The 27,453-nt window shown below is 43.0% G+C and overlaps 1 protein-coding gene across 4 annotated transcripts in view; it reads left to right on the top strand.

The window, feature by feature from the left end:
• The first annotated feature begins 12,715 nt into the window (after positions 1–12,715).
• ARID1B (AT-rich interaction domain 1B) overlaps positions 12,716–27,453 on the top strand; it is a 410,478-nt gene continuing 395,740 nt past the window's right edge. For 3 of the 4 annotated variants that reach the window (XM_082855803.1, XM_082855802.1, XM_082855805.1), the window contains exon 1: positions 12,716–14,101. In XM_082855803.1, coding sequence (XP_082711929.1) covers positions 12,731–14,101 — 1,371 coding nt within the window. In that variant the 5' untranslated portion in view covers positions 12,716–12,730. Of the gene's footprint in view, positions 14,102–14,530; positions 14,624–27,453 lie in introns of those variants that run through there. The other variant, XM_082855804.1, reaches the window with a different exon arrangement.

The raw sequence follows: 27,453 nt of genomic DNA, 5'->3' as shown, positions 1-27,453 counted from the left end.
AACAGCGCGTGAACTTCTCCCTCCCCTTGGGTCATCCTAGCTCCTGGCCACCCTCCCGCCGCTGCACACCAATATGAGCTAGGTCCCCCCAACACTGGGCTGACCTCCCAGCCTTGGCGGAGTGCCATCTCTGCGTGCATTCTCTCACAGCCTGCAGCCCTCTGGCTACCGCCTCACACATACTAGTACCTGTGGCACGTAGGAGGCAGTGGGAAGAATCCTGGAAGCCTTGCATGCAGTACAATTAGCGGACTAAGAACAAGAATAACCTTGAGAGTTGTGACACAGAGGCCTCAGCCAGGGTGACAGGTTTGTGGAGAAGCACATGTTATTTCCAATACGTTTTATTTTCAGTGAGTGTGGGTCTGGAAAGATACATCTTTTTCTACCTTGTATTTTTCTAATTTGGACTCTAGGCATTAAAAATGGCTTTGAGTAAACTTCTGGAGCAGGCCTAAGGGATTTTATGGACAAAGGGGACACTCTTGGTGCCCAGGGCTGGAAGAACAGATGCCAACAGAGGGTCCTGGGTGTGCTGGCACACCTGCCTCTCCGTCCTGGAGGAGATGCTCCCGCTTCTGCAAGGCCCCTGCTGCCAAATGCGGGGCCACCTTCACTGGGCAATTTTCATACGGAGGCTACCAGAAGCCAAATTAACACTCTTCTGAGACTGCGAAACAGATCAATGTATTTCCCCCCAAACTCTGGAACGTAAAACTATTCAAAACAAAGAAATAAAATCAGATTCTGCCAGAATAATACAAGGCCAAGACTGCACATCATATCATAGCTAGCATCTTATACTGGGACGAAAAAAAATTAGAAGTTAAACCACAGTATCCGGAAAAAACATCTCCACTCAGCTATGATTAGCCTAGTTTTAGATCAGTCATGCTAATAATTTTATTTTTTGTAGTACAAAGAAATATCTAGTATCTGTATCTAATAATTGTAATAATCTTGAGCTCTTTGGAATTATACTGACAAAGATTTTGCAACAGTATATTTTAGTTATAGCACCTTTAAAAAAAATGCTACGTCTATAGGTGGCCAAAAAGTCTTTTTTCATGCTAGTTAGAAGTTATATGTATGGTCCTCTCCACGAAAATCTTTTTTCCCCCATGTTCTTCCAGATATCTCCTCCGATACTGCCGAATGAAAATTATTGAAACATCCATGATAGCTGTTCCTCAGTCTTTGACTCTTGTTACATGAAGTGGGGAATTTTTCTTTCATATTGTCCCAAGGCAAAACTCCCCATTTGTTAAGTAACTTCCCCATGCTGTGGGAAGTTCTCCAGCTCCAGGAGAGAATGCTGATGCTGTGTCTTGTTGCAGGAGGGAGGTTGTCTCACTTTCTCTTTCCTGCACCAACCACCATGAAGTGCATCTGGATGAGCAGAGTGGCTGGCACTTGTCTTGCCATAATATGGTTCTACTGGGTGATCTTCTGAAATTGCTGCCCATATCCTGACATGGGAAGGATTCTGCTTAATTTCCTTAGAATAATGAATTGATTACTAAGGATACATTCTCATGCGTAGGGACTTTGTGACTGTTCAGGAAGTGTCAGAGGAGCTCAGGTATATCAGTCACACTGGTACCATGCTGAGGGAGGAGGTGATGTTGCCCTCTTATCACACTGACAGGTTGCAGAGGTCATTCATTCATTCAACAAACACTAATGGAAGACCAGGTCCTACATTAGGCCCTGGATATTAAAAAAAACATATGGGGTGCCTTCCTGGAGTACTCAGTCTAGGGGTGGAGATGTAAAAATTCACAAAAATTTACAGTATAATATAATAAGGGCCAAAACAGTGATGTCCACAGCTGGTTTCATAGCTCACAGGTGACTATTCCACTAGGTGTGTGGGAACTGTGATCAGGAAGACTTCACAACGGGAGTGACATTTGGGCTGAACTTTGGAAGACCAAAGCTCTTGACCAAGCAATGGGAAAGAGAATAGAAAGTAGCAAATGTAAAGGCATAGAGGTGTGAGAGAGTCTGGTGGGGCAAGTGATTAGAAATGTAATCCATCAGGGACAACATCTCAGAGCAGGTGAGCAGTGAGCCAGACTCTGGAGGAAGTGGCTGGACATCCAGAGGAATTAAGTGCACAGAGAGAGGAATCAGCAAAAGTGTATCAGGGCAGACAGGGTGCCATCTTGGCCAGGGCAGGGCTGTCCCCGGGTCACCGTTCCCTGAGCTTCTCCCTTCCCTCTGGCTTTGATACCAGTGTTCTTCTGTAGTGGAGCTGGTTCACTGTGCTTCATTATCTCCTCCAAAGTAAAAGTGTTCCACATCACCCGCTGTCCTCTCTAGCCACAGAATCATGGAATGATCTTTGGCCTGGAAACACACCCCCATTCTGCCTCTCCCCATCAGTGCCCACCTTGATCTGCCAAAGGTCAACCGTAACACAGCAATGACAAATCCTGGGATTCCAGCCTTAGGAAATGCTTGACGATCCGCAAGCCTGAGCTCTTAGGACGGAAAGCAAAACTTCTTCAATATTTAGATATGCTTTCCTTTTCATACTTTCAGCCCATTAATATGTTACACTGTTTCTGAGGGTAACGGAATTCTCCAGTAAACAGAATTTGTCCCTCTGCCATTTCAGCCTCCCATTTGCCGCAGTCACTCTTCTTCCTCTCACCTTCTCTCTTGTACCCACATCCTGCTTCTCATCCCGTCTTCTGTATCAAAGCAGGCCTTCAGGCATAGATCCGGAGTATATTCACCATAAGGTGTAAATGACTGATAGATGCTTAAGGTATTCCTCGTTATAAGCATAGTTGTATTTTGACAGGGCTCAAAGCCTTTAGAGAAAGGAACAAATCCATAAAGATTTAATGGAGAAATTTTAATTAGGCAACAGGAGGAATGTTTGGGGTTGCGTGGAGTATACCTGGTTTTCCTGAAATCACATGCCAGACAACTATTCTATTTAGAAATTAAAATACATATACACACACATACCCTACTTACCTGTTTAATTCCAGGTAATATGTTAAATGCTTTACAAATACTCTCTCATTTAATTCTTGCACCCCAAATCCTGCAAAGAAGACATTTAGTGTTTCACATACATTCTGCTGCACAACAAGGTTAAGTAAATTGCCAAACATGCACAGCCCATAAATGAGGAACTGGGATGTGAATCCAGCTTCTTTCTACAGATCAGGAAGCCCCTCGAGGTAACACTCTTTTCATGTGGTGGGAAGCAGTCTTCCTGCTTGCCTCCTGGGGGTTGCTGAGTTAATGAACATATAGAGCTTTAAAAATCTTTTCCAATAAGTCATCTTAAAAAGCACCCTTAATCATCTTTGTTTTTCTCTGAACTCCCCAGACTTTGTGTATGTCATCCTCATAATGATGTGCCCCGAATAAAACATAGTGGCCTGTTCTATTTTCATTTTTCAGCCTGTGCAGGATATAAAAAATAAACAGCATATGGTGAAAAGTTCATGTGATTAAAAAAAAATAACTTCACTTAAAATAATCCACAGGCTTTTCTACATGGGTTCTTGGTTTGGTTTCAAAAACCACAGGAGTTTTACTATGCTTTAGAAAAGGGTGAATATTTGCATTGTTTCTATTGGGGTCAGTGGAAAACCAATCTCATAGAATCGGCACTAATAATCATGTTGTTTATAAACAAGTGCCATGCTAAACTAGTACAGACCAAGACTACTGTGATGTGCTCCAGCATTAAACACACTCAAAGCAACACTGTAACTCTCTCTCCAGTTATAAATCTCATGCCAACACAATGCTTCTTTAGCCAACAAGAATAATGAAGTCTTACCTAGAGAATAAGATGGGACATCAGACAAATAGGTAGACCTGACCTTTTAAGAAGAACTTCCTATACCTTGAGGCAAATAAAAAATGACTTTAAGAATCCTGTCTTTATTTTAAAAGTGTAACTACATAAAAAGTCATTGTTGCTTAAACTACATCAGTTCTCAGCACTGAAAGAAACAAGTAACTTGAAAATGCAGGTAAATAATTTTATTGGCACATTTGTGTTCAGCCACAAAGTTCTCTCAGCAATTAAGTGCAGAGCCCACTGTGGGTCCAGGATTGTCCTAAGCATTGTGGAAAATGGAAGAGATCCTGAAGAAAGGGACGTTATCCTTCAGGAATTGATGATCCAGCTACAGAGATGTTAGGTCCTTAATAAAATAGAGTATCAAACACTTCCCTTGTGCCAGGCACTGTGCTCAGAGATCTGCAGGGATTATTTCGTCTAATCCTCAGAAGCCCAGAGAAGTAGATACTGTTATTTTACACAGGAGGAAATCAAGGCTTAAGAGGTTAACTGAACTCTCAAAGAGTTGTAAGAATTATATGAGAAACCATAATGCACTATATCAGTTCGGTGTAGATTTTGTTTCCTACTGAAAAAAAAAAGAAAAGAAAAAAACCCCAAACAAAAGCAAAATAAATCAGTAGCTTAAACAGAGGTTTATTTTTCTCTCTCATAAACCAAGTCCAGAGGTAGACAGTAACTAAACCAGCACCACAGCTCTCCTTCAACACAGGGACACACCTACCTCCAAGGCATCTGGGAAATGTGCAGACATTTTTTTCTTACAAGTGGTCATGTGCCCTGTTAAAAAGTGGGGCTTCTCTTACTACAGGTGAGGAGAACAGTTATTAGGTTAGGCAACTTGCATCTCTGCCACATGTTTGCAGAGTGCTGGGCACAGGACAGACACAACAAAGGTTAAGTGATAATAATTATAAAACTCAAAGCAGCCCGGAAGTGGCTTGGTTTATTGATTAAGTACAACTGTGTCTGCCCGAGGTTTTCCCTTTTCCAGACTCCTGCCCTATCCCTAAATAGGCATGTGAGTGAGAGGAAGGGAGTACGTGCTGGGTGCTCCAAACGCTGCCTCCTGGGAGCACTGACTCCCAGGCCTGGCCTCTCCATTTCCTCCTCCAGACATTAGAGGTGGTTTGCCCCAACGTTTGCACCTGTGGAAAGGTGGCAGAAAGCCAGGTCATGACACAAAATAAGGACAATGCCCACGTCTGGGCATTTCCCAACCTGGGCTCCTGCTTTCTTCCCATGCCCACTTTCAGGGACTGCAAATGACAGCTCTGGCCTCTCGCAAATGCAGAAGGAGCAGGGCAGTCACACTGCATTAACTCCAGGGGACAAGCAGCCACACTGGACACAGATGTCCTTTAGATCAGTGACAACAAGCATGGCATTCCTTGGTGCTGTGCAAACAGGAGGCTCTGAGAAGGGGGCAAATTGTAACTTATGGGTTGAGTGTCAACTCATTTGGTTTATTGGTTTCAAAGAGTTTTCCATGGATCATCTCAATCTCACAGATTCCTAGGTTAGAGAGAAGGCTCTCACATCGCAAAATATTTGCACCGTGTGGATCTGAGGAGTTTCCCTCAGTCTCTTAAAACTTCTAAGTTGTTTTTAGGTTTAAGATTCTATGACGGACAGAGCTGGCTTATCATAACGGTTGGGGTGTGGTACAGAGAAAACTGGGTAGGATCGATGGATAGGGTGAAGTGGACAGGATGGTAGGGATAAAAGCTGGAGTTTCCAGCTGTTTCATCATTGGTTTGGACCAGGAAGGGGGGTATGGAAAAGGAAGTGAGAGGTAGGAACTTGATCCTTCTATTTGCTCACCCCCATATCCAATCTATTACCAAGTTCTATGTTATTTCCTTGCCCTCCCTGCCATGGAGGGCCACTGCAAGCATGCACGATGATTTGTGCAAATTAGAAAAAGACACCCCATCCTCCAGCAGACTCAATCCTGTGCCAGGACTCAATGGGCAGCAAGTAAGGCTCTGGCTGAACTGCAACCCCCATTCACATCCTTGGTTGGAAGCCCTTGCTCAGTGAAGAATCCGCAGATTCTTAAGTGGTGGACTCAAGTGGTGGACTCTTTAGTGGTGGAATCAGTTCACTTACCTCCATCCCCGTGGTCCCTCCTGCCTCCTTCCTGGCTCCATCATCTCTCATCTCTCACGTGGACGATGCTCTGTCATGACAGGTAACTGGGAGAGGGTGTACAGAGGGTCGCAAATTCAGGCTTGGTGTGGTTGCCAAGTAAGGTTATTCATACAAGGACTAAACGAAAAGGTGTTCATCCTATTACTTGTTTTTAGACTTGTGATCGATTTAACAGACCACCCAGCCTGTGGGGCACGGCACTGTAACTTAATCAAACATAAATGAATCTTAGTTATTCTGTGAAAAACACACTTGTATCACCTTCTATTTTTGAGGCCGAGTATGTTTTAAAGAAACCCGTGAACATTCAAATAGACTCATCTTACGATGCTTTTATTATCCCTTAGTATCGCAGAGTACCGGGAGGCTCCCCGCACAAGCGCGCCCGGCCGGGGCCGAGCCGCGGGAGCCTGAACTCCCGGGGCCGGCCCCACGCTCACGCCCAGCCGCCCTGGCCCCGCCTCTCTTCCCAGCAGCCCGTGGGTCCCGTGACCACCCAGGGCCCCGGCTCGGCCCCCGGCTCGGACGCTGCAGCTTCCTCGCGTGGCTCTCGAAGCGCGAGCCCAGCGCGGGGGACCCTCCTCCGCGGCCGCGGCGGCGCTCCTGCCCCTCTCCGCCCCCAGCCCCGCTGGCCTCCTGCTGTCTGCGACGCTCTTTTCCTTCCTTCCCGGGTTCATTTCTCCTCACTTTTCGGTTGTCAGTCCCAGCCACGTTTCCTCCGGGAAGGCTTCCCTCGGGCCCCAGTCTACGTCAGCTTCTTCGTTTATTTCCCTCATAGAACCCTGGCATCTTTCCTTCCGAGCACGTTATCTCTGTGCAATTTGACACTTATTAGTGGGATCATTTGATTAATGTCGAGCTGGTAGACGGTGCAGGAAGTTCCTTACACACACCCCCCGCCCCCCTCAGTGTAGTGCCGCAGAGCCTAGCACAGGGCTGGTGCAGAGTTAGGCAGGGCTCGGCAATGATTTGCTGGCTGGCTGGATGAATGAATGAATGAATGGGGTTGAGCCAAGAAGCTACCTTCTCAGCAGCTCCTTGTGGGTTATGCTTTGGGAGGGAAACCTATATCCCACATGGTCCCTGAGAAAGCAGGTCACAGCACCACAGAGAGATGTACAGCTTGAGAGGAGACGTCTGAGGGTCAGAGAAGGGGCCAGGTATAGGCCCCTGAATTTTAAGTCCTATAGTAACATACTACAATGTGGACATTTCCTTTAAGTAAGGGAGAGAAGAAAATATTTATGCTTAACCACTTGGGCATTTCTAGAGGAATGCATTGATAAGCAAATTCCCCAATGAAATTATATCATTTGGTATAACAGCAGCATATCACCAAGCCCTTTGGCCCTTAGAACAATCAGATGACTGTCAGTAATTTGCCCTTAAAGATGCTTACTGATTCCCTTAATGAATTAGGGATAAAGCAATCAAAGATAAGGAGGGTGAAATAAATATCTCGAATGCACTACATTAATGCACATGAGGTATTGTTTGGAATTTATTGTGCTTGATAAGTAGTTTTATTTTAGAAGGTTATATGTACTATGAAGCAATTAATCACATATGACAAAGACGCAGAAGGCCTTCAGCTAGGTCGCTAAAATCTTTCCATAAAATTGAGGTATTAACTCTCCGAATGATTTCCCTTATATTCTTGATTATTACAAAATTACCTCAAATATGTTTACTTCCCAAGTATTTATTTATGAGGAACTAGAGTGGTGTTATCAATAAAGTGCCTTTATGCAAGCAGCAGGTTATCAGTGACAGAAGCCATATAGATGAGTATATGTCACGATGTAATCATAGGTGCTCAATAAGTGATTCTGACGATGGCAAAATGAGGACAATCTTGGGAATAAAGTGAAAGAAATGCCATTGAACACACATTTGTCTAAAAGTTATAGAACATTTCTAAACTAGGCTGTAATAAAAAATTTTATTACACATCATTCAAAATGTGGACAGTCCAGTATAAGATACATAGTACAGTGTTCCAAAATGTATTAAGGAAATAAATGTAATTTATTTCACTGCTGTTACTATGTTTCTAGGGACTTTGGAAAGAAACTGTAGTAGCCTAATGGTAAACCTGACTTAGGGTTCTGGAAGTCTAGCTCCAACATTGGTGGGTTCCCAGCATCATGTCAAAGCCGTGCCAGACTGAGTATTAGGGTGAGGTGCCCGGCTGATGGCAGCCAACAGGGCAGACCTGCAGGGAAGGTTGTTAGGTGGGGAAGCCTGAACTTACTTCTTTCCTGGCCAGATCCTCCATGATGTTTCAGGGCAGCCCTAAGTATGTTTTAGGTAATAGTTTCTCTCTCCTGTTGAAGACAGGACGAAGGTAATATTTATCTTTTTATTCTCAGGGAATGTCACAAAGTAGATTCTAGATAAGTTTGTTGGAAAAAAAAAAAGTGTAGTTTATCCCTATCCCCATCGAGGTTTATTATCCCCACTATAATATTCTTAGTAAATATAGTAGCGCTATTGTTAGTCAGAGTCCCCAGATTTATTTAAATTTTTTCTTGCCTAGATTTTTTTCAAATCCTAATTGTTTTGTGTCCTAAACTTATGGGCCACTATTAAATTTGCATAGTTGTTTCAAGCCAAATGCTACATCCCGTATCTTGCGTTTACTTAGTTATTCACTGCCAACGTCTAAATCAGAGACGTGAAAAGGACAATTGTTTAGTGCTCTTTAAAGTCGCTGACCAAGATTAGTAGGGAAATCCCATTAGCTCCATTCATTGCATTTCTCATAAATCTAAAAGGAAAGCAAGTATCCAAAGCCTTATTCTTTAATAGTTCTTACTTGTAAAACCTTGACAGGGCTTTATTCTAAATTGCTTCCAAATGATGCAAAGAATACTGAGAAATATGATGGGTAGTGAATTGTGATAGTTTCAGTTGTCGAATAAATAACCAGAACACTAAAAGGGGACTAATCTTAAAGCAAACAGGATGATGGGCTACGATGAGGCAAAAAGAACAGAACCGTGGCATTCTTAAACTACCATCTGGCTCAATCCTCTTTAAGTGGGCAAGTTTGAAGAGCCTTTTATTCACTGCCCTAAAACTTATTCAAAGGAAATTGTATTTGAATATTAATTTTTCATATAGTTAAAAAAACCTCACCAAACCCAACCCCATTTTTGTAGCCAAAAAGTAATGTTTAACAAAGTAATGGGTGACCCTCTGGCTAAACATGAAGGCGTGGGGCAACCTTGGCTGCAGGCGTGGAGAGGCCACTCTGCAGCTTTTGGGCCTTCACTTCCTGGGCTCCTTCATGGCTGGAGTAACTTATTAAAGTTGTCACCATGGTTTGAAATTTAGGCAAGAGGTGTAAAAATAAAAAATTCGTTAGGAAAAGAGTACGCGGTGATTGCTAGTATTTTATTTTACATTAAAAAATACTGTAGAATTGCCATATAGGATAATTGAGGCAACTGACACAGTAGAAACCATAATTTATAGTTCAAGTTGTGCTTTTGTGAAATTGTGAACCTATTTCATCACTTTCTCACAGACCCCTGACAACTGATTTCATTTAAGTCCTGGATTTTTAAATGAAACTGTTAAGAGGCTTTTGTTTTCCCGAGAAGGTGTGTTTGAGAAGCCTAAGTTGAATAAATAGGAGCCCACTACTTATCTTCAGCAAGACGCTTTTAAAAAAGGTATTTTAGCATGCTCTGTGGTTTAAGAGACAAAACCAAGTCCTGCTGGCTTTGTGTGTTGTGCTTCTCTTACAGACTGCAGTGCCTTCTGTCTGCTTTAGGGTGTGGCATCTGCCATTGGGGAGGAGAAACTGGCATGTGTCGCCTTTTATAGCAGACTGATTTCATTGTGCTGGGGGCCTCTATTTCATAGCCTCTTGGCTCCAATCTTCTAGTTGACTTGCTGAAGCAAAAGGAATTAAAAGAGATTTCGACCTACATACCTAATTTTTTTTTAAGTTTCATGATTTTTCTATATGAAAAAAATTTTTTAAAAGGGCCAGAGGTGAACTTGGTGACTCATTTTCCCTTTTTAGGATTAGTTGTGAAAATAAGCCACAAAATACGGCTACACTTGTACAAACTGACTTTGATGTATTTTATCAGTTTGAAAAAATGCATTTTTATGATTATATGTATATATTTAGTTTGACTATAAATGTTTAAAAGCATACATATGTAATGGATTTTAGAATATATGTATAAACACATATACACAAAACAGACATATTTATATTTGCATATGAAAAACTTTAAAAATTCAACTTATGTGGTATAATCATATAATTAGTATGTATTTGAATATATAGAGGGAGAAAATCCAGGACAAAGTGTCAAAGAGGCACACTAACAAAGATGTAGTGTTCTCTTGGCAAAAACTGATGAATGATTTGGCATGAATTTACCTTACGGTTCTGTTATTCTCTCTTACACATGATGATATAACTCCTGTTTTCCAGTTGTTTGCAATTTGTTGAATGCAAATTTGTGGTTTCTACACTCTGTAATGACCCTTGGGTGTGCACCTGATTCCCCTTCCCCCAATCAGTCACCAGTTTTTCACATCTATCATTTTCTATTTAGTCACGTAACATATTTACACTCGGTCAAGCAAACAAAAATAACCACTGCAGTTGAAATAAACTAAAATAGCCTTTATGGAAAGCTAAAGAATGAGATGATTTTAGAAAGCTACATTCTACCAAAATCATATGTATCATTTCAGCTAGCAGGACTTCTTGAAAGCTCTGGTTTCAAGTGCTTTCTCTCCATGAAAACTGAGTCCACACTAGTACACTAGTACAACTGAGCTATTGTTCAGGTTAAGAAGTCCTGCTTTTGAAGATATTCAAGATGTTACCAGGTGACAAATTCACAATAATAAAAACATTTAAAGCATCAAAAAGTGATAGAATAATGGATAGTATTTTTTTTTTAAAAAAAAAACAAAGCGTGAAACGTTTTTGCTCTAGGATTAGATTTGACGGATTTATATCATTACTGATCTTATGTTTATTAAATATAACATGTATTTCTTTTAGTTTTGTTTCACATCACTTAGAAATGAACCCATATCAAGAGGGTTAATTGTGCACATAACCTCTGAAATAGGGGGAAAGGCATCATACAGATTTATGAAGACAAGAGATAAACCTTAGCTATTATGCTGCCAATAGTTAAATTTCCACGTGCAAGCTGTTGGGAGCATAAGGCACCACTCTACATATTTGAGGACGTTCCCTTCAGAGAGAAGACAGACAAGTGCATTGCAGGAAAAATGCTCCTTTGGGACTACTTCGTGTTTTCGTTGATAAGCCTACGTACACACATAAGATGCCTTAAAAAAAAGTTATATCAACGTTATCTTTGGGCAGGTGCAGTCAATAATAAGCATATATTGAGTACCTGCTGTGTACAGGGTACAGCGCTCAGGGAATGTGCTAACCTTCACTTAAACTCTTTCCTAATTTTGCAGTTTGAAGAAGTTGTGGGAAATACGCTGATGGCCCGAAATCAAGGGAGAGAGGCTAACATTCTGAAAAATTACATAACTCTTGGGAGAGGCAGTACTTTTGCACAGATTGCCCAAATATTTTCTTTCTCCGCCGGCTCGTCGTAACCTTTGGGGCCAGCGGACAACTTTGTTCCTCAGCCCTTCTCCCTCTTTTGTCTGCTCGTCAGACTCGTTTTCCACCTTTGTATCGGGCCTTTTAGACGTGAAAACAAACACGCGAACGCCCGGTTGGCAAGGAGACGGAGGCACGAGGGGAAAGTGCAGGCTCCAGTTGCCCCACGCCGCCGCCGCGCTCCGGGCGCCTGCGGCGCCTCCCGCGCCTCCCGAGCCCCCGGCCCGGGGCCGCCGGTGCCCGCGAGGGTGCGCCCGGGCGGGCGCAGGGCCCGGCGGGCGGGCGGCGGCGGCGGCGGCGGCGGCCGCGGCCCGGGCCGAGTCCAGTCCGCGTTTTGCGAGTGCGCGCGAGTAATCAGAGAGAAGTGGATAATAGTTGCTCGGGCTCGCTCGGCTCCCTCTCATGCCATGCTGGGCCCGATAGGCTCAGTCAGTCGTGTATTTACCCATATCCGGGTTAGAGAGGAAAAGAGAAAAGTTTCATTTAAACCTGAACTAAAAACTTTCACCATGAAATCACACAGCGAGAACAGGCCCAGACCGTAAGGCGTGACTCCCGGTTCGGCTCCGGTGGGGCCTGTGGAGGGGGAGGGGGCTCGCTCGATTCCCGTCGGGGCGTGCGGATGCGCACAGGAGGGGCTGCTGACTAAAAAGTGGGTTTTATTGTCTCCCCCCACGCCCCCCGCCCGGCCTCGCCACGCCGCGGCGATCATGGCCGCGCGGGCAGCAGCGGCGGCGGCGGCGCGGGCGCGGGCTGGCAGCGGCGAGCGGCGGGCGCCTCCCGGGCCGCGGCCGGCGCCCGGGGCCCGGGACCTAGAGGCGGGGGCGCGCGGCGCGGCGGCGGCGGCGGCGGCACCGGGACCCATGCCGGGGGGCGGCGGCGACGGCAGCGGCCTGAATAACGTGCACCACCACCCCCCGCACCCCCGTCACGAACTGAACATGGCCCATAACGCGAGCGCGGCGGCCGCCGCCGCCAGCGCTAACAGCGCCAAGAGCGGCGGCTCCGAGGCGGCTCTCAAGGAGGGTGGAAGCGCCGCCGCGCTGTCCTCCTCCTCCTCCTCCTCCGCGGCGGCGTCCTCCTCTTCCTCCTCGGCGGGCCCGGGCTCGGCCATGGAGACGGGGCTGCTCCCCAACCACAAACTGAAAACCGTTGGCGAAGCCCCCGCCGCACCGCCCCACCAGCAGCACCACCACCACCACCACCATGCCCACCACCTGCACCACCATGCCCACCACCTCCACCGCCACCACCACGCACTACAACAGCAGCTAAGCCAGTTCCAGCAGCAGCAGCAGCAGCGGCAGCAGCATCCCATTTCCAACAACAGTCTCAGCGGCGCGGGCAGTGGCACGGCTCAGCCCGGTCCCGACATGGAGCAGCCGCAACATGGAGGGGCCAAGGACAGTGCCGGGGGCAGCCAGGCCGAGCCCCCGGGCCAGCCTCTGCTGAGCAAGCCGGGCGACGAGGACGACGCGCCGCCCAAGATGGGGGAGCCGGCGGGCGGCCGCTACGAGCAGCCGGGCCTGGGCGCCCTGGGCGCGCAGCAGCAGCCGGTCGCCGTGCCCGGGGGCGGCGGCGGCGGCGGCGGCGGCGGCGTCGGCGGCGGCGGCCCGGCGGCCGTCTCGGAGTTTAATAATTACTATGGCAGCGCTGCCCCAGCTAGCGGCGGCCCCGGCGGCCGCGCTGGGCCTTGCTTTGATCAACATGGCGGACAACAAAGCCCCGGGATGGGGATGATGCACTCCGCCTCAGCTGCCGCCGGAGCCCCCAACAGCATGGACCCCCTGCAGAACTCCCACGAAGGGTACCCCAACAGCCAGTACAACCATTATCCGGGCTACAGCCGGCCCAGCGCGGGCGGCGGCGGCGGCGGCGGCGGAGGAGGAGGCAGCGGAGGAGGAGGAGGAGGAGGAGGAGGAGGAGGAGGAGCAGGAGCGGGAGCTGTGGCGGCGGCGGCCGCGGCGGCGGCGGCAGCAGCAGCAGGAGGCGGCGGCGGCGGCGGCGGCTATGGGGGCTCGTCCTCGGGGTACGGGGTGTTGAGCTCCCCCCGGCAGCAGGGCGGCGGCATGATGATGGGCCCCGGGGGCGGCGGGGCCGCAAGCCTCAGCAAGGCGGCCGCCGGCGCGGCGGCGGGGGGCTTCCAGCGCTTCGCCGGGCAGAACCAGCACCCGTCGGGGGCCACTCCGACCCTCAACCAGCTGCTCACCTCGCCCAGCCCCATGATGAGGAGCTACGGCGGCAGCTACCCGGACTACAGCAGCCCCAGCGCGCCGCCGCCGCCGCCGCCGTCGCAGCCCCAGTCCCAGGCGGCGGCGGCGGGGGCGGCGGCGGGCGGCCAGCAGGCGGCCGCGGGCATGGGCTTGGGCAAGGACATGGGCGCCCAGTACGCCGCTGCCAGCCCGGCCTGGGCGGCCGCGCAACAAAGGAGCCACCCGGCGATGAGCCCCGGCACCCCCGGCCCGACCATGGGCAGATCCCAGGTAACCCCCGCGCCGGCCGGGCCTGCTTCCGCCGCGGCGGCCTCACCGCGCGCCGCGAGCCCTAGTTTCTTTCTTTCCGCGTACTTTTTCTGCGTCTTCTGCCGGGGGAGGCGGGGGCGAGGCGCCCAAAGCCATTTTAACTCGCGGCTGCCTCCCTCCGAGGCCGGGCGGTGCACAGGGTCGGACTGCGCGTCGCGGGGGCCGGGGCCTGGGGAGGGGGTCTCTCCAAGGCCCGGGACGCGCGCCGCGATTGCCGGTCGCCGGGCACCCGCCTCGCCACCCCACCCCGGTCGCCGAGCCGCGCGTGCGGGAGTCGGGGCCCGCGCCGCGGGGAAGCCGCGTGGGCGCTGGGGACCGTTCGGGCAGCTCTTTCAACAAAATAGGCGCTCCCGGCCAGTAGGGTCTGGGGAGGAATATTGACTCCCTCGTCTCGGTTAGCGCCAACAATGAGCGAGAACTGGGAAAAGAATGAGGAACTTTGTCCTCCCTCCGGCCACATTGCGTTGCCTCTTAGCTCACAAGGTGAAGGCAGGAAAAATAGGTTAGCTTTGTGGCAGCCTGGTGTGTGTTTCGTAGTTGTGCCTAGCCATTCGGGGATATTCGATGCGGGCTTTGAGTTTAAGCGTTTAGTAGCAGCAGTCGTACCCACATTTACAACGATGTGGAGCTCAAAAAATCCAAAAATATATCGATCCATTCCTAAGAATAGCCGGGAAATCCATTATTTGGCTTGCAGGCTCCTTGAAAGGAGTCACCTTCAACAGATAGGCTGTGTTAAAGGAACACATTCCGGTTGAATTGAACTTATTTTGATCGTGGATTAGGCGTACATTTTATTCAGCGAACCCAGGGAAGTAGCAGACCAGTGCAAATTGATCTTTTTGGATCGGATTTATTTGGATTTTTAATTTCCTGTCACCCAAGTCTTGCAGCGTTGTTAGGAAGTGTCCTGCACTCTTGCTGTTTCTTGCTCGTAGGCTGAGCCTAAAGACTTGACTTGATCTCCTTTGCAAGGTTTGGAATTTGAATTGTGGAGGTAAACTGGCTGTAATAGTCTCCAGACAGCTGCCTCTGAGTTGACATCTAATCTGCCATCTGATTGGCTCCCCTCTCACCATTGGGCATTTAGCACTGCTGATGTAAATAGAAGTGCTGAGCAGTACAGTCACAAAAATTCTTGCCACAAATAATAACTGAGCTCTATTACAAGCAGATGTAAGGTTGAATATTATTTAAAGCTTAAATTATTCTACATCATAGTTACTAATAAGAGGATTAAATACATAGAAACATTATGCTGCTGTCCAGGATTGGGCATTTACAAAATTCAGCTCTTTGACAGTCTCAGCAGGGCCATTCACTTCAATTGTAGGGTGAGGATATGGCAATTGAAAAATAATTAAACCAAGAATTTTACTAATTTTTGGATTTGTAAAGCTTTTATAAAAGTACCCTTTATGGATTAAACCATGGAAAAAATTTGAATTATGTCATCACATGTGGTTTAATGTAAAATTAAAATTTATATCATTAAAAATGTCAAGATTCTGATATCCAACAATATCTTTTAGTCGTATTTAATTAGCTTTATAACAAGATTAAATCTATGTTTCTAGTAAGTTGTGTTTTAACAGTTCTGATTGTTTTAAGCTGTTGGTGGATGAGAAGTTTTAGTTAGAATTGACATTATGTTTAAGAAAACATGAAGTGAGGAAGCTATATAATAATTTTTGCAGACAACAGTTAGTTAAAAGGGAAGAAATGGATGTTCTTGCAAAATTTAAAAAATCATTTTACATTTGCTTCTGCTTTGGAAGCAAATGCCCCAGGAATCTTTTTTTTCCCCTTTGATTATTTTGCTAGGTTAGGTAATGTGAACCTTATTTGAACTGCTCACACAATGTTTTAGGGAAACTATATTACATGCAAGTTGTGCTGGGTATGTTTCTTCCAAATAATTTTACTTTCATGGACATTACAATTTTTTAAACTTTCAGAGCATTAAAATATGTTAGAAAGGAATAATGGCGGTTGTAATATATATTTTTACTCAGCTCATTTATTTTAGAAAGGTGTATTTTAATAATAACCATATCTTAGATGAGAGACCTGTCAGAGTGAATGCAGTACTGAATTTAACAGATAATCATGCGAATCCCAGGCTGAGGACGTTGGTGTCCACTCCTTTCTAATCTTTAGTTAGTGGAATTTTACTTTTAATAATAATGTGTTTTCCTATTCTTCATAGAAAACTTGGAATTTCAATTTTTATGATTTGTACAGGTAAAAACATAGAAAAACCTTGTGTAAATAAACCCATGTAATTTTAAAAAGATTTGCTTTGTCAACTTCCTTTTAAAGGGACAGTTTAGAATTCACATCTCTGTAAACTAGAAACCAGGATGATAGAGGCAGATGTAGGTCGGGGTTGCTTTACGCTATTTTTTCGTAATGGAACCAATTATTTTAAGTATTTTGTTTTCTTGGAATGAGAGTGAATTCATTATGTCCCCAGTATGACCCTTGGGAATAGCTTTTTTATTTTTGAGGGGGAAGAAAAATGATGGGCATGTGACCTAAATTCACAGATTTCTTTTAGGTACCACCGTTTAACATGTGGAATGTGTCTCTTTTTTATATTTTTTCTTTTTGGAAGGCTGGTATCATTTAATATTTGTTGTGACAGTTATCCTAAGAAACAGTCGTTTGTCCAGAATATTAAATTACTGCATAACTATAGGTCATGAAGTACTATTAAATTTTCTTGTGGCTTTTAACACATTTAGTTTCATTTTTGATTTTAGGAATGGTTTACATTGGGTGGCAAATGTTTTTGTAATTGAGAACAAAACATGTGCGTATATTGTAACGGGAGGGTCTTTTTAAAAAGTGAAATAAGGCATTTTACGATACAGTTTGTTAGTAGGTTTCTGTGAGATAAAGTATTCAGATAAAGCAATCTCAAAAGACATACTGAGGTCTGCTCACGTAACTAAGATTTTATGATGTCCACATTTGTGCTGAATTTCATTAATGCTATTTTAAATTTAGTTTTATATAATATAATACAATGTAATTTAAAAAAAGCTTTATCTACCATTAAAAGAAAAGTGATTAGCTGACTTACAAAGCAGGAAGTTACAGGCTGGTTCCTGATTACCTTAAAATTTGTATAAGGTACATTATAGCACTTCCCACTTTGCCCACTCAGTGCAGTGTTACCCTATGTGATATGTTAAATCTTGTAAACAAATATTTGTGGCCTAAATTGATATATTTGCCAAAGTATGACTGGCCAGCTGCTCCATCGTCAAGAAGAGGTGGAATTGACAACTGTGTTTCATAGAAAAGGTTTACCATTTAAAAAACAAAGAAAATATAACAAAAATGTCTATAGTTGTCTGATTTTCTGTATTACTTGGAATGAAATCATGCATAGCTTAAAATTGTTTTCATTGGTGATCTTGATTTCTGTGTACTTTTGGCAGTTTGTTGTTTTTTAATGGCAACTACTCTGTAAGACAGCTATCACTTAAATTTACGTTTATATTAACACAAAATTGATAAGTATGTTCCAGGGAGCAACATATTCTTACCTTGCATCTATGAAGAGAAACCCTATTCCCTCGTTTTTCTTTGGTTTTGTTTTTTATCTATATTTAGGAATGAATTTTTGGCAAAGCTTTTTAGACTTGTTCCATTTTTCCCATGCCATGTTGTATCAGAAGTATTAGAATTGTGTTGTGGATATGGAAATATTCCAAATCACACTTAGACACTTGTAGTAATGAACAAGTCTCTAAATATCGTTTTCTTTCATTAGAACTAAGAGAGTAACATCTTCACTCTGGTATAAAAACAGTATTAATTCTGGCTTGAGAACCGATTTAAAAAATGTAAGACAATGTAGAGGAAGTCTCTTAATATAAAACTCGGTAGTTTTATTAGACAGACACATTTTAAAGAAAACAGGTGTAACAGAATGTGGTTGAATTTTCAGTTCTATTTCTTATTAATGGACTTTATTACTTTATAATTTGGAGCAGGGTGTATCTAAAACAATGACTTCTGATGTAATAGGAACTTACTTATTTCCCTAGGATAAATACCAGTGTGACAGGCAAACCAAAAAGATGATCATTTCATTTATTTAACCCTGTCCTCTCCTAGGGAGAAAGTAGTTTCGTTTAAAGGTTTTGGGGGTTCTATGAAATTTTGCTACTTCTGTTGAAAACTGACTTGGAAATGTATATTTTGGATGTATTGGCATAGGAAAATATATTAGCTTTTTGCCTAGTGTCCTCAATTGAGAGGTTTTTCTTCCTACTCTCCGGGACACTGATACTGCTCAGTTAATGGATCTGTGTGCTTTGATCGTATTTGAGGAAAAGGAACTAGAATTTCACTTGTGTCACTTTCATTTTGGGCTGTGTGTAGATGTATAAATTTGAGTCTTATATTTGTGTTTGAAAGAACTCGTGTGTGTTACTTAAAACAACAGATTTATGGAGGCTCAAAACGAGTATTAAAAAAACTCAAGTTCCATGAATATTTTTGCAATATTTAGATTTTCAAAATGGATATTACAAAAATTTATGACATTTTACAATCTTCTTTATACTTAAGGACCACATCCACATCCTAGGCCTTGTTGGAATTGGGTAGATTTTGATCACATGCCTTTTCAGAGGTGTCCTTTCTTTATCAGGATATTGGTGCAGATTCTCTGTGGCTGTGTAAAGGAGAGTTGCACAGTTGCTGTGTATGCATGCTTGAGGCAGAGGAATCCCAGGTCCTAGTTCCCTGTAGTGTTGGGGAAAACTACCAGGCAAAACTGCTCATGCACCAAGGGTACATTTATGTAGATGTAGAACTATTACACAGTATTGCTTTTTCCAGTTTGGAGGCTGTTTATGTAAGACTTAAGTGGCCCTTTTTGGTTTAATTCAGTGGTTGAGTGAATTAATTTTGATCTAAAATCTTGGTATATGTTAGTGACTTTTTCTCTTAGAAATCTGATGAAAAGAAAATGACTTAGGTATAATTACCTAAGTATCATTTATTGTCCAGTTATTTTGCTTTATGCCATTGGAATGAATGGAATTGTTGATATATGTATATAATAGTTTTAACAATTCATGTTAATTGAATGACTGAGTGAGTTTATCAAAGTAAAATATGTGTTTCTACAGTAAATTTTCAACAAATATGTTCTATTTTCAAAGTCTTTAACTTGGAGTAATTCTAAGAAAACTGTTTCCTTAGATTTACTTAATTGAATAGGAAGGATCCAGTGGCTGGTTTTTTTTAAACCACTTCTGAATGGGTCAATGCCAAGGATATTAGAAGGCTACTGAGTTTGACAGGTGAACTAATGATGAAATTGATTTGTTTCTTGAGTGATAGTTATTGCTAGGAAAGAGACGAAAACCTTAAAATCTTAAGCATATCTGATTTACCCATAGACTCTTATTTTTGGTAGATGGCAGCAGAATCTGGAGTACATCTGTCACAGCAAGGCAGTCCTTTTGAATTGAACTAGATTTGGCCTCTTTAACTACATTCTGTAGGATGCACTTCTCAGTGTCTCCTTGGGCCTCGATGAAAGATGAAACTTGAGAATCAGACGAGAAGTCATTCCTTATTAGGTGACTCTGGAAGGGAAGCCATATTTGATGAAATCCAGGAGAAAATTCTAGGCCATGTTTTTTTTTTTCTTCTGTATGGGATGCTAAAAAAGTTATATATATGTGTATTTTTTTGATTGTGGCAAAATATACATAACATAAAATTTACCAGTTTAGGTGTAAAGTTCAGTGGCGTTAAATACATTCACATTGTTGTGCACCCCATCCTTTCCAGGACGTTTTCATCCTCCCAAATTGAAATAAAAAAGTTTTTCTTCCCTTTCTTCATGTCAGAATTTAAAATCGTTAGTTATTAACATGTAAGTAAAATAAGCTTATTTTTATAACCATTAATCTTGCCACTTCATAGTTTATGAGTAAATCCTTCCTCAGAGGAACACTAATGGTGTTTTTGGTTTGTTTGTTTTTAGTTCATTACTTCCAATTCTAACTTTAGGTTTGTCTTCCCAGGTTTTGTCAATTTGGAAATGTGCATTGTGTAGGTTAGTTGTTTCATTGTCAGTTATGTCATTAACAGCTGAAAAGCAGCTTTTTGAAGGCTTTCTGTTTAAAGGTTTGAGGTACTTTGTTGCGAGAAGTCTGGGACTTTGTTAAATAATAGGATATGGAAATGAACTGTTAGCATGATCATTTTCCCCTTATTTCTCATCGTTTGCATTTTTAGCCTCTTTAAAAACTTATTGGTTTTATCTTTCTACTATTAGCGGAAATCAATTGTAATGATAATTTTTTAAAAAAGGGTATTTTAAGTTTTGGGGCATCTCACCCTCCCAACCTAGAGCAAACAACCAATCCACGTGATGCTGTGTCCTTTTTCATAGTGTTCTGTGCCCCAAATTTATGCTTCCCCCCCCCTCATGTTTTTAATTTGTAGTCCTCCGCAAAACTGCAGAAATTCTTTGCAGGTGGAAAAATTCCTAAATTAAGATGATTGGTCTCTTAATTAAATTTTCGAGGCAGCTGCAAAGGGATACTTCTTGGAATCTGGTTAGTCTTTCCTGTGAACAGGCTTTTTGTGTGTAAAATATTGGGATCGCATTTTACTTACTATTGATGCTGATATGCAGTCACATCTTTATATGACCAGTTATGTACTTTAACACCAGATTCCATAGAGGGCACAGAGAAAATGAACTGTGATTAAAGAGCTTGTGCCGGGAAGCAACAATTACTTCTTAAGGTGTAAGCATTTACCATTTGTGTATGCCGTGAGGTGTATGTTAGGTAAATACCTACTACAGACTATCAATTGGCAAATATTTATTGAGCAGCCATTTTCTTACTCAGCCGTGTGCCAGACCCAGATGATAGCCAGGGTGTGGGGATCATTGCTGCTCCTGTGTGCAGTTCAGGCCAGAGACATCCTGCCAAAGCCTGCTCTCCCTGTACCTGGGCTTGGTATTTTTGGCATGGTCGTTGACTTAGAACTGGCTCATTTAAACAAAGTGCAAACAGCAACCATGTGGGTCAGCCGTCTTCTTGGGTAGGGGAGTAGATTTTGGCAAAACAAATAATTGTAGATTGTTGTGATACAGTTGAGGTGAGCTGATGACTCTTCTGTTGCTACCAATCAATTGCTGGCTTGGTGCCAGAGCACGATAGCGATCTACTACGGAAAATGATAACTAAAAGAAGGAAAATATGATGTCTTTGAAATTTATGTAGAGTGGTTCTTTTTCTTTTTCTCAGTTTTCTACATTATACAGGCTCTTGGGAAAAAAGTTAAAACAGTCTGCTCAGATTTAGGAAGATACTTAGATTGCTAGAGTATTTTTGGTAACTGTTTAAATAATGTATGCTGGCTGAGGAGTAAATTCAGCTACTGCTTCTGGGTCCTGAAATAAACCTTTCAGAAAGCAAGGCATTGGTGATTAGTGGAGGATGTTCCAGAATCCTTAGTATCTCCTGTTTCTTTTTGTGATGAGTATCTGAGAAATGAAACCACTCACCATACTTCATAGTCTAATTTTGAAATGCTTGGTAATTCTAGAATGTGTCTAGAATTTGGCATATAATTTCTGAAATTTTAAGAAGCAGATTTTAAGATTCAGTGATCATGTATTTATATATACAAGCTGTAAACCCATTTTACTATCCTTTAACGTATCTGCTACTTGTTTGTATTTTTAATAATAAGTTTACTTTACCCAATGAATTATAACTGACCTTGGAAACGGAAATGTAAAACATTGCTACTGCTGAGTAAGTATCTTTCTGAAGGAGCAGACAAATTCCTAAGGGAGCTGACATGCTTGTTGTGTATTAGTTTATTTCTGTGATTATGAGGATTTATGAGAGAATATGAATATATTGCCTGGTTTCCTGATGTAAGGGAAAGATTGTGGGCTTGGAGTTGGGCAGACCCTTTGATTGATTTGTAGGCTTCAGTGCTCATTTTCTCTGAGACCTGGCAGGGGCTCAGCTTTCTTATCTGGACTGTGGCCTGCTGGGCGGGGTTGTCACTGAGGTCATCTCTGCAAATCCTGTAGCATCCTTACGTGGCACCTCTTCTCTCCCCACCTGTCTGTCCACTGGTGTAGTGAGGCGGGCCTGGGTTCTTGTTCTCTGCCTGGCCCTGCTGCGCTTCAGGGTGTGGTTGAGGACAAGTCCCTGCCTCCATCAGATAGTGACCCCTGGTCCCTCCCAGCTGCAGAGTTCTGTGCAGCTTTGAATTTAAAAGAAAATATTACTGCCTAATCAGTTATGCACCACTGGATATCTTATTAAACTACACTAGATCCCAGACACGTTCAGAGAATATCAACTGAGACCTGTGCAGATGTATAGATTTTATGAATTCCACTGTAATTTCCCTCAGAAATGTAGTTATGTACTGATTGGGACTCTTGTAAACAGTTACATGAATTGGTTTTGGTTTACCAATAGAGCCTATGGGGGACTGATGCCATAGGAGCTAAGCCACTGACCCATTCAAGATTCCATGCTATGTATTAGTAAGTTCTGTTCTCGGGCCAAGAGTCATTCCTTTCTTCGGCCTCTTAGACCTTTCCACTTTCATGATCTGCAAAAACGACTGGCTTTTTAGGGGAAGTATTTTTTGCAAAGGAATGAAGTTTAAAAACTTTAAAAATAGGCTTCTTTGAGCTTCTGGGTGGTAGACTTTGGTCTCTGATTAGTTAAGTAACTTGCTTCTGTATCTGCTTCAACTTCACCGAATATATGGTTCAGATTTGGTCCATAGCAAGATTATAATTTACATATCATGGAAGTTTAGGTCTGCTCTCAAACCGGCAAAACAGGGAATGTAAAACCTGAGAATGCCAAGGGCTTGTCTCACATATGTAGAGAAGAACAGTTTTTCTTTTTTATGCTAAGATATTTAAAAGTATCAGGGACAAAATTTAATTCTGTTATGAACAAATACTTACTGAGCGCCACTTGGTGCTAAGATACAAAGAGTAAATATAACATATGATCCGTAATTTTCCCTGTTGAATTATCATAGACTCCTGGTGTTTTTACAAAGTGGAAATTAAAATGAATGGCTACATTATTTCTTCTGCAGTTCTATGCAGAAAGACTATATCCATCAAAGTGCATCATCTAACAACCTGAAGAGTAGATGATGATACCTTGCAGTTCTATGCAGAAAGACTGTATCCATCAAAGTGCATCATCTAACAATCTGAAGAGTAGATGATAATACCTGCAGTTCTATGCAGAAAGACTATATCCATCAAAGTGCATCATCTAACAATTTGAAGAGTAGATGATAACGTATGTAAACTGAAAATTTCCTGATGAGTGTTATTATACATTTCACTAATTTACGTGGAAGGTCAGTGTACTTGAAGGTTGTTCTTAGGTGCTGTGACATTGATGAGAAAATGATCTTAATTTGGATTTTATTTTGGGTATCATACAGTGATTTTTCTCCTAAAGAAATGACTTTATAATATCAGTATCATGAAGGATTTAAAATTCAGTTTATTTACCTTCACTGTATTGAACAGCCTTCGCAATGTCAGGGCTTTGGGACTGTAGGCTTATGTCAGTGTAGCGAGACCTGGGGCATCAGGCAGATGTTTGTGGAGAGCCTACTGTGTGCTTGGCCATTTGTTGGATGATGGATCCCTTGATGAGAAGTCCTGCCCTTTGACTAATTGACGGTGCAGAGACTAAGGACAGGGAGGCATGCTGCACAATACAGTGTAAACAGCTTAGGTGGGACAAGTTTAGATGTTAGAGGGACACCTCACAGAGACCAGGGTGGGGTAGGAGTAGGAAGACTGTGTAGTACAGCAGGTCGAATAAGCTAAGACCTGGCTGAGGAGCAGAAGTTGACCACGTGAAGAGGCTTGGGGATTAAAGCAAGGGCAAAGGCAAGAGCTGAAGGTGTGGAGGTTAGAGAACCTGAAGGCTGGGCATTTACTACCTGTGTGACCCTGGGCAAGTCGCTTCCCCTCTCCTACGTTTGTAGCTTCCTCATTTCAAAGGGATGGGAAAGAATACATAACTCATGGAATTCTTGTGAGAAGTAGATTTGATAAGTACTGGTATACTACCTGGCAAGGAAAGGGATGTGTGATAAGGAATTGAAACTAGTTAGGTGTGATTCTGTATTAGTTAATTTAACAAGTTAATTTAACAGCCTATTAGTCTTTCCTCTCAGAACAAATAGGTTAATATTCAAAGCTTATTTCGAATCCAGACAGTGTCAGTTTTTATTGCCCGGTATGTCTTTATCTTGCCAGGTGTTTAGGAAAAGTTATGGAGCAGTTTATCACATTTCTAAAATGTCTCCTGTGTTTTCCAATTTTTTTTTAACAGTCATGTTTTTTAACTGGTAAGGAAAAATAAATTCAGAAGATCGATAATTAGAACATTTAATTTCACCACCATCAACAAACATTTAGTGACCTTGGTGTGTAGTGACCTTGGTGTAGTGACCTACAGGGACACGGTATTAGATAAAAAGATATCCAGAGAATATTGGAAAATGGTTAAACATCGTGATGTTCATTGTTTAGCATAGAGGAATATTCTTAGATTGCTAAGTGAACATTGGCAATTAAAATAAATATAGACAGTTTGTGGTATATTTTTATTTTACTTACCGCTCCATTTAATTAGAAATATGGATTGAATAACTCTGACCTCATACGCAATCTAAAATTTGAGTTGAAGGAAATTGGTGGTAGGCAGACAGTTTGCAGGTTGATGAAATGGCTCTTTTGCTTCCCATTAATTTTTGCCGTATACTAAACAAGTAGTTTATTATTGTTAACTGCTGAAAGTTTTTAAAATTGTAGTAATGTTTGTAACGATGTTGCTGGGTCTGAAACCCACCCTTTTCCCCACTCTTGGTGCCAACTCCCTTTCACTTCATTTGTCTGGATAGAGACAACTCAGGAAACGCCGTGCCCCCAGCAGGCAGGGGCGTGCTTCATGAACGGCTTGGTTTCTCCCCTGGTATCCATTATGTGTGGCAAGACTGTCCTTTCTCCTCCATTGAGATGTTTGTCAGAAGTATGAGCACTTTAAAGCAGGAGTGTTTTACTTTTATTCAACCATTCATTAGTGAAAATAGGATGTGAAAAGCAGTTTAGTGTTTTGTCTTTTACAATGCATTAAGTTCCTGTAATTTTCCACATTGCTATATTATTAGTGAAGAGAGAGAGGAGAATGGAGGGAGAAGATGAATTTTATTTAAGGCAGTTAGATAACTTGAAGGAATGTGCTTTTTTTAGTGTAAATACCCTTTTCTTGGTGTTTCACGGTTCTTTGAAAAACTAATGCAAAAAACTTGTAATCAGCTATTAAGATATTTGAGGCAACTGGTTGTCAATATGTTGAAGTTTTATTCTCGGTGGATCTAGAAATTTCATATAAGCGCACTTTGTGAAGAGGGAGATGTGCCAGCCTGGCTAAACTGGTAAAGCTGAAATCTGAATTTGATTTGCATATGTGGTATTTTTTAGGGACTCGCAAAGTTTCGCACATGAAATAAACTAGGTAGTGTGTATGGCATCACATGATCAAAATATTTTTCCCCTTGCTGCTGCCAGAAGCTATCTATTGCTTTTCAACAATCTTACTTGTTGGGCATCATGCCAAGATGTTTAAGACAACCCCTTACGTGAGCTGTTCCATTCTTAACTTCTTTGACTGAAGAGCCGTGACCTTCACATATGTAGATTAGCCATGTGCTCTGTGAATTGAAACTTGCTGCCTCAGGAAGAAAGGGTTTTTCTTTTTATTCCACTGGGAATTTGACAGCCATTCATCCCTGACCTGGGCAGAGGTAATGCAAGGAAATTGGATTCAAATGGAACGTGGACAGATAACGCAGAGAGGCAGGCAAGCTTACCTCCTTGTCCAGGATGAAACTATCTGTGGTGTGGATAATGTGTTGTTGTGAAGGATCTGAGAAGCAATAGGTACACGGGGCGGGGGCGACGGGGTAGGGAGAGAGAAATCAGTGTAGGAGTTCCGGAGCAATGTCCTTTTAAAATGGGAAAGCGTCATTATGGGCATTTCTAATTAGTTTTGACTCCACTCTTTTCCTCCTAACCTAAATTTTTGAAATCTTTTTCAATTTTTGTTTATTCCTTAATACTACTCGAGAATTAAATAATTTTAATATTGTGGGCAATCATGGGCTTAAATACATTTAATTTAGACGAGTCTTTCAAAAGTAGAAGTCACGAAAAGGTTGGGGAGATGAATGTATATCACCCGTGTCTGGAGGAATCAGCGTGTTTGTCTTTGCGTTACAGAATCTTGAAATGAATTGATAGTCATGGACATAGCTTTACTCATGTGAGAGTCCTTACTCAGTTTTGTAATGATTAGTAAAAGTAATGAACAGTGAATTAGGGGATTTTTATGAGACAAAACTAGATTTAAAGAATGTTTACCTTTGCTCTGTTAGTAAACATTCTTGAAATTAAAGTAGAATTCAGTCTAAATAATAGTTGTGACACTTGATTAGGTTGCTGTGATAGAGCATTGAGAAGGAAAGTTCTTATAAGAATCCTGCAACTGAAGTGGCACTCCAGCCAGTTTCTTAGAAGGAGGGGATGATGAGGGCAGTCTGAAATTTATGAGCACTTTTGTGTGGCTTTCAGAGCCCAGCCTTTCCTGTGTACATTAGGGCTTGTGAAATATTATGGGTCAGAGCATCCGTTACGGGCTCTGTGGGAGGCCTTGTTGGTGCCCAGCTCTCTCTGTGGGGTGCAGAAGAGGACGTCTGTGTGGGGAACATGCTTAATGGATACAGTAGACTAAGGGAAGGAAAATTACCCTTAACTTGAGGAAGACTTGTTTCTTTACCATATGAGGATTAACAAAAAAATAGGAAAAAGTACCTGGTCATGATCATGCAGAACATGGGGCCTTTCCTGGATTTCTGGTTACGTAGCAGACGTTACGAGTGATGGTCCATAGGTGGCAGGACTGATGTCTGACCGACATCTTCACGTGCAGTTGGGAAGATGGAGCAGCAGGTGCACCCGCAAAATTACATTAATTCAAGGGCGGAGGTGAGGAGGAATGGCCCGCCCCCCGAAGACAGGGTCATTCTGCCATTGGAGGAGGAGCAGGGCAGGCACGTGACTGAGGTCAGAGCGGCCAAGTGTGAGCGGCCTTCCTGGGGAGCGGCCAGCTGGGTGCAGACGAGGCAGGAAAAACGGCAAGGTGGTAGTGAGTCGGCAACCAAATCTTGAGTGATTTTTTTCCTTT

The sequence above is a fragment of the Leucopleurus acutus genome (genome assembly GCF_964270905.1).
Source record: "Leucopleurus acutus genome assembly, chromosome: 15".
Classification (NCBI taxonomy): domain Eukaryota; kingdom Metazoa; phylum Chordata; class Mammalia; order Artiodactyla; family Delphinidae; genus Leucopleurus; species Leucopleurus acutus.
The sequence above is the reverse complement of the archived record's forward strand: the minus strand, read 5'-3'. Positions and strand labels throughout refer to the sequence as shown.